Genomic DNA, 12,175 nt, shown 5'->3' on the forward strand with positions numbered 1-12,175 from the left:
ACAGTTTGGTAATTTCCCTTCTAAACCACCTTCTAAACCTGATAATGAACTTGTTAATTGAATCAGTGCAGGAAATCATTAAACCATGCTGGACTCCATGTGCACTCCTGCAGTACAGAATCATGTCATGAACTGTTTCTGGCTTAATTTTACCCAGTAAAGAAAAGGGAACACAAACTATTTGGTCTGATTTAGCTTCCGGTCTGACTGAACTCTACATTTACACATCATAAAAGCTCACAAAACTTGTGTTTGAGTGATTTTAACACACCAGCTCTGTGCTAGGAGTCCCTTCTCGTTCATCTCTGAATATATTCTACAGCACTGCCACCTAGTGCAAATTCAAATGTACATCTAAAAACACATGTCAGAGTACAAGAAAAAAAAGAAACGCATGTTAAGGGTTGTTCCTGAAATAGTAGGAATAGGAAAATGAACTTTCAGATGGAGACACATTCAGGTTTTTAAGTGTACACATTTTTAAGTGGGACTTGCAAAACACCCTGATGAGTTCTAGCCAGTTCCTAGAGCCACTGTCCATTGCAATTATCTAGTCAATCGAATACAAGATCTCTCTAGCACATGTCTGATGTCCAACTGGCATTTTACTTGACCCACACTTTATCTTGCAGGTGTTCAGCACATAAGATGGCTCCACGACACATTTTTGGGGTTATATGAGTCTTCCTTACTTTTAGGGGGAAAAAACTACATGTCAGTTAACCAAATCCTCCTTACAATATAAAACAAAGCATATAAAGCACTTAAACAACCATAGTAAATAAAAGGTGAGCTCAGCACTATATCTGACTTAAAGGTTAGTAGCTGAAAAGTAAAAAAATAGAAAAAAAGAGAGAGACAAATACATAAAATAATGGGATTGTTTTTATAGGGTATGTAAGACAAGCAAGAGAAAACAATCTTAAGCAAAAACAAATGGTAGGAGGTACCAAATGATGCCAGGATAAATAGAGGGGATTTTTTACAGGCTGTCACACTTGAGCCTGACGCTTAGTGTGTCTTGGGTGCCATTTTGATTTGTTGATGTTGAGAGACATCTTACTACAATAAAGCCAAGTTTGCTCCTTCCTAGCCTGAAGAAGTTTCATTATTTTACCTTTTATTGATTTGGTTAACAAGTATTAATAGGTAATTGGAGAAGACCCTTGACCACTCTGTGATGTGTCCACTCAGAGAAGGGCTCTGAGTTCTGACACCTGGTTACCAGCTGCTTGGATGTGCATAGTTTACCAAGCCTAAACTGAGCAAGGAACACTTTCACACTATCAGTTTAGTCTGAAATACAGCATGGTTTGCATGAAACATTCGTATTGTAAAAACTGTTATTTGGACCTGGAAACGCACCATGTTACTGAAACCTGAGACTTCCTGTAAGAGGTGGTGTGAGTTTTGCTCGCACTGGAACTGTGCCACAATTTCGGGGAATGTGAACGCAACTCATATTTAGGTCTGAACTTTTTTTGTAAAGTAAAGTAACCTGCACCCGTGTTTTATCCGATGACGACGTCATTAGTTTCCACAACACACGTTCACCATATGTGGCAGGGGAACATTGGGACACTGAAGTGATGAGGTGCCTTCATGCACATAATAGCATTAAAATCATTTTTAAATAAATATAGAGTCGTGTCGTGTTCTGCATGCATGTTTGTGATAATGTAAGGTAAACGCATATGTGCTGGGAATTGAAAGAATCATGTGAGTCTGAAACCAGACTGACAGGAGAACCGGGAAGAAGCACACTCAGATTCAGACGCAACAAACAGGAAAACCTCTGACTCTCAGACTTTTTTGTACCATACACTGGGGGTCTCTTGGATCTGTTCATCTACTAGGAGACGAATCTGCTATAACAGGGGTGTCAAACCGTATCCACAAAGGGCTGGTGTGGGTGCAGGTTTTCATTCCAACCGAGCAGAAGCCACACCTGAGTCTACTGAAAGTAGAGTTCAGTTGATTAAACAGGTGGAATCAGGTGTGGCTTCTGCTCTGTTGGAATGAAAACCTGCACCCATGGCCCTTTGTGGATACGGTTTGACACCCCTTGTACTATAAGTTCCAGCCCTGATGTTCAAAAAATACTCCAGGGAGCTGATTTGGTTCCACTTTTGCTTTCTACCTTGCTCAAAAGCATGTCTGGATTTATATGTTTAAAAATTCTGTGAATGTCCTTTGACACTAGAAAATTTTACTTAATCCGGAGAGAAATATACTTGAAAATATTCATGCAACAATGATTATCAACCACACCACAGCTCTACCAATTATCAGAGATACTTTACCAGATAGTGGAGGAGTCTTGGCCAAACCAGACAGACCTGTTACTTTTGCTTCCAGATCACTGGATTGAAGCACTGGGTTCCAGATGGTGCCAGAACTGGAGCTCTGTGCTTAAGTATTTTCAGTGGGCTCAATTAGATATCGGTTATCATTCACATCATATAAATAAAGGTCTATGCTTGCCATCTGTGCTGGTGTACTGGTGAAGCAGAAGGCACCAGAAGGTCCAAACACACTTTCTAAGCTAGGCCTTAAACAAGCCGAATGAAAAAGAGCTCTACATGGTGTTTACTTCAGCACAATTTTACAGTTAGTAACTTAGCATTAGCTATGTAATGTAGTGTTGGATTTGTTTCTGTTGATCTTAGTTCAGTGTTTAAAGGTGGAGTCTTATCTTACATAGTGCAATGATAGAAAACACTTCCTGAACACAATCTTAGCCAAACGTATAATGGATAAGGATCTCAAGTAGGCAGGGAGACTGCATGGGAACATAAACAGTAGACTGTAGATAAGGACTTGCTAAGAATTTGTACATAACTTGGCTGTGCCATTGTGCTAGTACATCTTATGTAGAGCAACACCAATGTGCAGAATTCAGAAGTGAATATTGATTTGCCGATTGAAAAATCCACTCTCCATTATACAGCTTTTCCTGCATCTGGATTTGAGAAGAATTCTGATCAAATCAATCTGGCCATTTTCCCCTGAACTCTCTTGTCAACATGGTGTTTCCACCTGCAGACATGTCATTCACTGGATGTTTCTCACACCATTCTGTGTAAACGCTAGAGACTGTTTTGTGTGAAAATCCCAGGAGATCATATTTTCTGAATATGCAAACCAGCTTGTATAGCATCAACAGCCAAGCTACAGTCAACAATGGGATTATTATTTTGTTCTTTTTATTCAACTGAACAGTTCAACTCTGTATTTATTTATCAGTTAACCTGCAAATTGTTTTTAAAAATCACTTTTTATTATTATACTGAATCATTGTTAGTTAAATACCAATTTTATTTTATTTTATTTATTTATTTTTAAGAAAATCACTTTTCAATGTTGATCTTTATGCCCAGGGTTTTTTTTATGCAGTGTCTGTATTTTTTCAGCTTTGTGCTCTATAATAAATCATAATGCAATAATATAACTACGAGAAAATAATTAAATAAAAAAGAAATCAAATAAAAATGTAAATTAACAATGAATAATGAGCAATAATGTAACACAACACATTTGATCTTATTCTTTTGTATATTACTACTTACTACAGCATGTGCTTAATGAAATAATGTGTTATTATTATATTATTATATGGGTATATTTGACAAAATATTTAGTGTACTTTCTGTGTTCCACTTCCCAGCCAAGAACCTCAAGGTCTCACAGTTTCTTCCTCAGAATTTAATTGAATTGAAGAAAAGTTTTGTGTTTCTGTCACAGCAGCCTGTTTAAACTGGAGGTGAGATTGGTGGCAATTTTGCCTTCTCTTTCTTTTCGCCTGTATTGTAAAGGTAATGATGGACGACAGGTTGCTACAAATGATCCTCTCTGCTGACCGGATGGTGGCTGTAGATTCATCTTCTCTTTTATTGTGACTGAATAAAACCAGACAGTTAATGAGGCCACCAGGACAGACGTTATCACTTGTAGAAAGTTCAAAAGTGTTGAGCTGCTGCTTTAAGTACAGGCTCTGCTGAACTCATTATAGATAGCATAGTGTAGTGTAATAATGATCTGTATTAACACTAGTCTGTTTAAGAATATTTCTCTTCAGAAGTCGACTTGTTAACACCGCAGCAGGACGCAGGCCGGTCCACTTCATGCATGTATTGCAGACATGTTCATGTATTAATATGGTGCAAAAGAAACTATACATCCACAAAGAGCTTCAGCATTACATTTATATCAATGGTGAAATTATATATGTATATTATACATAATTACCTATTAAATTCTTATTATTTTCAGATAATTGCATAAATTCAGCCAGTCTGTACAGGAGAAGCATTTTAACAACACTAGATATGCAGAGATTCATGCTTTTTGGAACTAGTGAAGCAAACAAGTAGAAAGCAAAGGGTCAGAGCAGACATTTTTTTGAAAAAAATCTGCTCTGAGACCTTTAAAGAAACTAGAGAAACACGACATGTGGCAAGCACCTTTCTGATCTCTGATCTGAGAAGCTTGTTAATATCTTATTCATAGATTCATAGTACTCTCTCTGGCTGTATGAGAGAGACTGGCTGGATATTTTACTGAGAATAACGGGTCCAGGACAGGACTTTTTGAAATCTGAAACAGGATATGGTGAGGTTCTATTGCTGGTATTAAACCATAACATTAGCCATAACATCAAAATCACTGACAAGTGACGTACTCGGCACCTGTTAAGGAGTTGTGTATATTGGGCAGCAAGTAAACAGTGAGTTCTCAAAGCTGATGTGTTGGAAGCAGGAAAAATGGGCAAGCCTACAGATCTCACAGATACTGCTGAAGGTCAAATTGTGATGACTAGACACCTGAGTCAGAGCAGCTTCAAAATAGCAGGTCTTGTGGGATGTTCCCAGTATGCACTAGTTAGTACCTACAGACAGGGTGAACTGCTGCCAGGGTCATGAGCAGCTAAGGCTCACTGATTTGTGTTGCAAGCAAAGAGCTACTAAAGCCCAAACTGCTAAAAAAGGTTAATGGTGGCTATGATAGGAAGAAAGTGCACCACAGCTTGCCGTGTGTAGGGTAGCATAGCCACAGACTGGTCAGGGAACCCATGATGATCCCTGTGGATGTGAAAACGATTACATTCATAGAAACAGATTTATGATTTTACCTCCATTTTCTATAGCACTTATTCTACATAGGGTCACAGTGAACCTCGAGTCTATAACAGGGCACTCAGGGCCTTAAGTCGGGGGACACCCTAGACGAGGTTCCAAATTAACTCAAACACAAGTATTCACAAACTACCCAAAGCACGGGAATCAATGTTAAAGCGTCTGAATATTCAGGTACTAGTGCCATTTTTACCTTTACATATCATTCATTCATCCTTATTGTCATCACTTTTTGGCATGTTATAAGGAGATAGAAAACCCAGAGGCAGCCCATGAGGGAGGTGAAGATAGGGAGAAGATGTGAGCTGAGCTTGGGATCAAACCCGGGAACCCTGGAGCTGTAAGAGAGGCACCTCGATGCAGACACCGATACTTTTTCTTAAAATAATGCATTTGTACAATCAGATGTTAGACATGTTGTGCAAAAGTTCGCATCCCTTCTGACTGCAGTTTATTCATAGCGAATGAATAACGTTCATTACAAAGTTCAAATTATACCATGAAAACAAAACACAGCTCAGATCCACATACCACTGGTCAAGGTTCAAGAATTATCACTTTCTGAGCTTTATAATCATTGGCTCTTAAAGAAACAAACAAGAAAATACAGTGCAGCATTGATTTTAGCTTTTTATGAATATATTTGGATGTGAATAAATTGTATCAGTAACAGTGCTGACCCAGAAACAACCTCTCACATCCAAGTAATAATAAGAACTAAGGTAGTGAAAATACAAACTGACTGACTAGAAAAAGATTTCTCACCATCACCTCAGATACCCAAGTCGCAACTATACGCTGGTGACAAATTAAAGGACAAAAATGATAGTGTCTTAAAGGTGTTGGGTTCCCAGAAGCCACCTTGGCATTGATTCTACACGTCTCTAGAACTGTACTGGAGGGATGGATGAACACCACTCCACCAAAAATCAGTGATCTCAAGTAGTGTTCTGATGCTGGCGGTGCAAAATGCTCCTAAACACAACAGTCAAGGTGGATTTTTTTTTATTTCCTTTAATTTGTCACCCATCTGTTTATAAGCAATGATGTAAGTACCTCAAAATGTGTGCATATTTAAGCTGTTCTTATCTGTTTTACTATAAAACTAAAAATGTAAATGTTCATCAGAACTAAGTAAATTATGGAGACTCCCCACCCAAATGGCACAATCAGATTCTATCATTATATATATATATATATATATCCCTGAAACCCTGTCTTGTACATGTCTTTATGCCACAAGTTGCTTTATAACCCAGACTACTTACAGTGGAAACACAGTAAATCATGTTTACTTTAAATCAGTCTTTTATGTTCAGATCCAGAAGCATTCATGGCATTTTTTTTTTTTTTTACGTCTATAACGAGTCGAAAGAATATTTCATATAGTATATTTTTATCTCAGTAAAACCACAGGGAGGTATTTTTGCCAGCTCAGATCTGCAGAATCATTCAAAATCGATGGCAATTTAATGAACTACATTTTGGTCAGTGCGGTTTTCATTTGCTACATTAGAGACTGGTGTCATTCATACATGTGTAGATAATGACCTATGTGTTTCTTTGTTACTGATTCAAGAGTACAAAAGTACAAAAAAAAAAAAAGAAAGAAAGAAATCGAGTTCAACACTTGCCATGCTTCATACGGAGATGTTTTAACAGTGCTGATGTTGTGTACTCTTTAACCCCACGTGATATTACCGCTTTGCACATCAGACACACCGCCTTACTACAATCGTTCTCTTTCAATGAGAAATACTGCCACACTGGGCTCGATTTAGACGTGGTCCTTTTCTGCAGTTCACAGTGTCTGCTTGTACAGTGCAGCCTGTTATTGCATATGGTCCGGTTTGTGTAGCTGAATGCCGCTTGGAACTCTACGGGCTGATTTTGAACTGTGGTATCTGTGGAACGAGAACCTTCGGTGCCGTACGGATGCAGACCGGCTCCTTGCTGTACTCTGTTCTGATAGGTCCTTTCTGAAAACAGATCCCAGTTCTGTGGAGACCAGCTCTGGTTGCTGGCATCCATATTGTCTGTGGCATCACCTGAGTGTGACTCTACATTCATTGACTCGACTTTGACTTTTATGGGGAAATCGAAGTCTACCATGTCCTGATCTACAGCGTGAGAGTTTGACAGCGGGGTGCACTGGGGCAGTTCGGCGGGGTCGTCTGTGGGTCTGGATTCAGACTCGGAGTCAGAATTTGCAGGGTATTGAGGGGTGGGATGTTCGGATTTTATGCTTGCATTTTCTTTCTTTGCTGCCCGGTGCTGGCTCAAACTCTCCTGGGGCTCGGCTTCCTGCTGTATGCTTGAGGTGCCATCTTGTTTTCCAAAAGACACAGAAGAGATGATGCCTGTGAATGACAGAAAAAGCAACATCAGAGGAACCCACCTGTGCTCATAAAACAGTGCTAAAGACTCACCTATGTTCACCCTAACATCAACAATTTGCTTGTTTTGTTATTGTATATATATAAATGCATCTAAATCTAACTGAACACAGAATAAATAGCAACCAGTGAGATTTAATTAAAAATGTTATGTGCTGAGCTTCTGACTTGCTTCATTAGTGGATCAGCAAAGCCGACTGTGCTAGTTATGTAAACTAACAGGAAACACACACACACAAAAAACCTCTACTACTTTCTTTATAACCATTTAAGATGTAATCTATGACAAGATAAGAGGAAACCACAATTAATATTCAAGTTTTTCTTTCAATAACTGTAAATGGGAATTAATTGCAAGGTTTTGGAGAACGGAAGAAAAGTCAGACTGTAAAAGTCACAGGATGAGTCAGAGGAATCCTTCAAGCCAGTGCTTTGGATTTGTCACTTCAGCAAATCATATGTAATCTCTGATAAAAATGTTTTATTTAAACGTCGCTCATCGCCGACATTGCGGCTTTGTGTCACGCACACGTACGGGCAGAAAACGAGCGCTTGCCTAGCACGCTGCTGTTGCTCATTAAGAGTTACTTTCAGGTTTTTCCAGCTTCTAACACGCATACTCCAGCTGCTCAGCTCATTTAAAAAAACCCTATTAAAAATCAATCATGTCACTGGAGATTAATCCTAACCTGTTATTAAGGTAAAACACTGCAGGCACAAATTATTTCGGTCATGTCGGTGACATCGGATTTTTGGCTCAATTTCGTTTTAAAAAAAAAAAGGTAAATATTCAACAGTACTGGGAAAATGACAGAGAAGCCGCACCCACATGGCACAATCAGATAATGCTGTATATATCACCGAAAAACTTGTTTTGTACTTTATGCCACACTTTCCTTCTGGAACAAGATTACAAAGAGCATGTTCAGAACTAGAAGCATTCAGGACATTTTATACGTTTATGTCTATTACTTGATAGAAAGGATATTTCCTTAAACCTCTTTTCGTTTCCAGGCTAGATTTTTATTTATTTATTTATTTTTATCAGGTTCTTCCCCAGACAAATTTGCAAGCACACAGTTATACAGGAAGTCGCTGTTTTAACGTAGCATTACTGTTTCTCTTCACTGGAACTCAAACCTGTGGCTTAAAGCCCTGTGCGCTAAGCGAGACGTGTTTTGTCGAAACTGGAGTGGAAGAACTCAAATGGCCTGCGCAGAGCCCTTCTGGGATAAACTGTAACACTGACATCTGTATCTGTCTAAGGCTTTTGTGGCTGAATGAGCAGTCTACAATGCTAAAACCTTCCCAGGAGTGTGGAGGATTATTATAACAGCAAAAGTGCCAACTAAATCTGTAATGGGATATTAAGAAAACCCTACACACACATGGTTAGGAAGGTGTGTGCATTTTTACGCTATTGCCAATGGGCATTAAATCTGAGGTCATTTAACGTTTGAGTAAACAAAAAGAATAACAATTCAACATTCATGTATATATAGATAAGAGGGGAAAACATCTGATGAGGTTGTAACCAGCCCAGCATACTCGAATGCCTGAATGAGGTTTTTCCATCAATAACTACTGAAGTATATTGTATTTAAAGGGCATTTTAACCATTTCTGTAAGGGTATTTCAAGTGTACAAACTAGAAACAAGAAGGAAGGGACAGACTTCCTGTTGGCTCGGGTGGTGGACGCATCCCTGTCGACTTCTTCTCCAGTATAAACAACAAAACTCTACAAAATATCTGTAATCAAGTACTGTAATGTCCTGTTTTAATGGACAAACTGGATTAGAGCAAGAAAGCCATCATCACACAGTGCTGGACACTCAGGAGCACATAGAAACCCTGTAACAGCAACAAACAAGACATTTACAGTGTCTGTCCAAGACAGATCACTCACCACTGGTTTCATTACACATCAGTAACCTTCACTTTCCTCAATCCCCCCCTCACAGTACAGTTACTTTAACACACATTAGTTTAGAAAGCACCCCTCTGAGCACGTGCACTCAATGCAATTCAACACCTTATACTATAATGAATCCTACCCGGATTTGTTTCTGTTAAACTGCATCCTGTAACCTTTAACATTTCCTTCAGATACTCGTTCTCTTTGCGTATCCGAGCCGTTTCCTCCTCGTACTCCTGCATCATCCTGCTCACTGTGTCGAGGATCTCATTCACCGCCGCCGACAGTCTCTCACTCAGGAACACGTTTAATTGCTCCAATTTAGTCATTTTTTTTAATGTTTATTACCCCCCCGCAAAAAACAAACCCCAAATCTTTCCCTATTACAACACCAGCGACACTATATCTCCCCCACTGCACTCTGGCTTGCTGTGACGCCGAAGACGTTTAATCCACACTAAGGCTGTGTCCCAAAACAGGTCGCTATTAGGCTTTTAGGGCACTACATAGGCTATAGGGTAATGCTTAGTGAAACCTATATAGCTCGCCAACATAGGGCTTGGAAGTCGTTTGGGATGAACCTAGATAGAGTAGAAATAAAGCAACAAAGAACCCATACTCTACTGCCCCCTACAAGCCAGGAGATATAATGGTATCTTGTTGCCACAGAGGCAACAAACGTAGATTAATTACTAAACTATGTGCAAATTAGGCACGACGCCATAACGCGACACATTTATAATCTTGGCTCGTGCTCGAATGATTCCTTGACAAGGCGCGCGCGCGAGACCATTGTTTCACTTCGACTCTTGCAAATGTAGTTCCTACCTGCAAACAGTTCCCAAGGCAGGTGTTCCCAGCATGATTCTGAGGGGAAAAAGTATGACTTTTGTATTTTTTAGCTATAAAATAGGACTATTGTAGCATTTCAATACTGTTTTATGTTAGTAACGTACTGCATGTATACACCATATTGCCAAAAGTTTTGGGACACCCCTCCAGATCATTGAATTCAGGTGTTGTTTTTCAGGGGTTTGGTCTTGGCACCTTAGTTCCAGTGAAAGGAACTCTTAATGCTTCGGCATACCAAGACATTTTGGACAATTTCCTGCTCCCAACTTTGTGGGAACAGTTTGGGGATGACCCCTTCCTGTTCCAACATGACTGTACACCAGTGCACAAAGCAAGGTCCATAAAGACATGGATGAGCGAGTTTGGTGTGGAGGAACTTGACCCGACAGAGCACCTTTGGGATGAATTAGAGCGAGCCAGGCCTTCTCGTCCAACATCAGTGCCTGACCTCATAAATGCGCTTCTAGAGAAATGGTCAAAAACTCCCATAAACACACTCCTAAACCTTGTGGAAAGCCTTCCCAAAAGAGCTGTTATAGCTGCAAAGTGTGGGCTAACTCCATATTACATTCATGTGCATGTAAAGGCAGATGTCCCAGTTTTGGCCTGGCTCAGAGTCTCTTGTTCATGTTGGAACAGGAAGGGGTCATCCACAAACTGTTCCCACAAAGTTGGGAGTATGAAATTGTCCAAAATGTCTTGGTATGCTGAAGCATTAAGAGATCCTTTCACTGGAACTAAAGGGCCAAGACCAACCCCTGAAAAGGCGTGTCACAAAACTTTTGGCAATATAGTGTATATTTAACTCAAGTGACTAAAACCCAAAGGCATATACTTTGCACTGACTTACCGGTCTAATGGGAAGTGTTGTGTTGTTGTTGAAATATGATCTACACCAGGATGGTATGATGTGGCCCAACACAAAGCAGAGGCCTGGTTTGTACTTGAAACATTTCTTTGTGTGCATGTGCAGAAGGAGCGAAAGATCTTTGAAGGACACTCCAGATAAAACTGATTTGCTTTATTATTTATTTATTTATGTATTATTACTCATTTATGCCTATTTATGTGTTTGGGAAAAAAAAAGAAAGTACAAATTTTAACAATGATGTTATATTATTAGTGTTATTTAAGAACTACACATGCTTTATACTTTAATAATGCAAAGTTGAACCAGCTTGGTTGATTGTTATTGCTGTGATTACAAATCATAATATAAAACACACAAATAACAACCAAGTAACATAAATAGTTTAAGATAGTACAAAATGAATGTGCAATATTGAATCAACTATTAGACAGAGCTGTGTTTGATGCCTGGATGAAGAAGAATAACAACATTTTTATGACATTTTAATATTGTGGCAGTTCTCACCCTCTTGATCATTTAAGCTGGCTTTAGGGTGAATAAGGTACAGCATTTCAGCAAAAAATGTGTTTTGTTAACTGACATTTGCACCATCGCATTCATTGTTCCAACCCAGGCCTTAATCATTTTCCCAAAAACAGATAAAAACAGCAATGCAAGAAAGAAATGTTAAACATATATTGTATAACACACTGTGAACACAATTTAGGCCCCTAAATGAATAAGCAGCTATTATTTATTTGTCCCTGACCAGTTACTGCTACTTGCATGAAATCCACCTGATCCTGCACCTTTTTAATGCAAATTCAAAATGGGCTGTTGTTTTTGCAGCTTAGTTTCTTACTTGCTACTTTCTCGTATTTGTTTTTTTCGCTCCTGTAATACTCAGAAGCAATGCATTTCACAATGGCAAAAATCTTTCACACCGCTGCAGATACACAATCCAGCAAGTCAGCTTGTATCTTCACTCCTTAGAAATAAGTAGCACTTGCTTCACACACACACACA

At 39.1% G+C, this 12,175-nt stretch overlaps 1 protein-coding gene across 2 annotated transcripts; it reads right to left on the reverse strand.

Annotated features, from left to right (window-relative positions):
- Positions 1–4,289: 4,289 nt before the first annotated feature.
- On the reverse strand, positions 4,290–9,909 carry si:dkey-93n13.2 (zinc finger BED domain-containing protein 4). 2 transcript variants are annotated; one of them, XM_058404270.1, is made up of 2 exons: positions 9,439–9,572; positions 4,290–7,495 (listed from the first exon to the last, which is right to left on the reverse strand). In XM_058404270.1, exons 1-2 carry the CDS (start codon positions 9,455–9,457, stop codon positions 6,759–6,761), a joined length of 756 nt encoding a protein of 251 aa, XP_058260253.1. In that variant the 5' UTR covers positions 9,458–9,572; the 3' UTR covers positions 4,290–6,758. The 2 variants fall into 2 exon arrangements, with proteins under 2 accessions (XP_058260253.1, XP_058260246.1); XM_058404263.1 differs by lacking the exon at positions 9,439–9,572 and adding an exon at positions 9,587–9,909 and having other exon boundaries at positions 4,293–7,495.
- Between the last annotated feature and the right edge of the window lie 2,266 nt (positions 9,910–12,175).

Source organism: Hemibagrus wyckioides, linkage group LG02 (assembly GCF_019097595.1).
Source record: "Hemibagrus wyckioides isolate EC202008001 linkage group LG02, SWU_Hwy_1.0, whole genome shotgun sequence".
NCBI lineage: Eukaryota > Metazoa > Chordata > Actinopteri > Siluriformes > Bagridae > Hemibagrus > Hemibagrus wyckioides.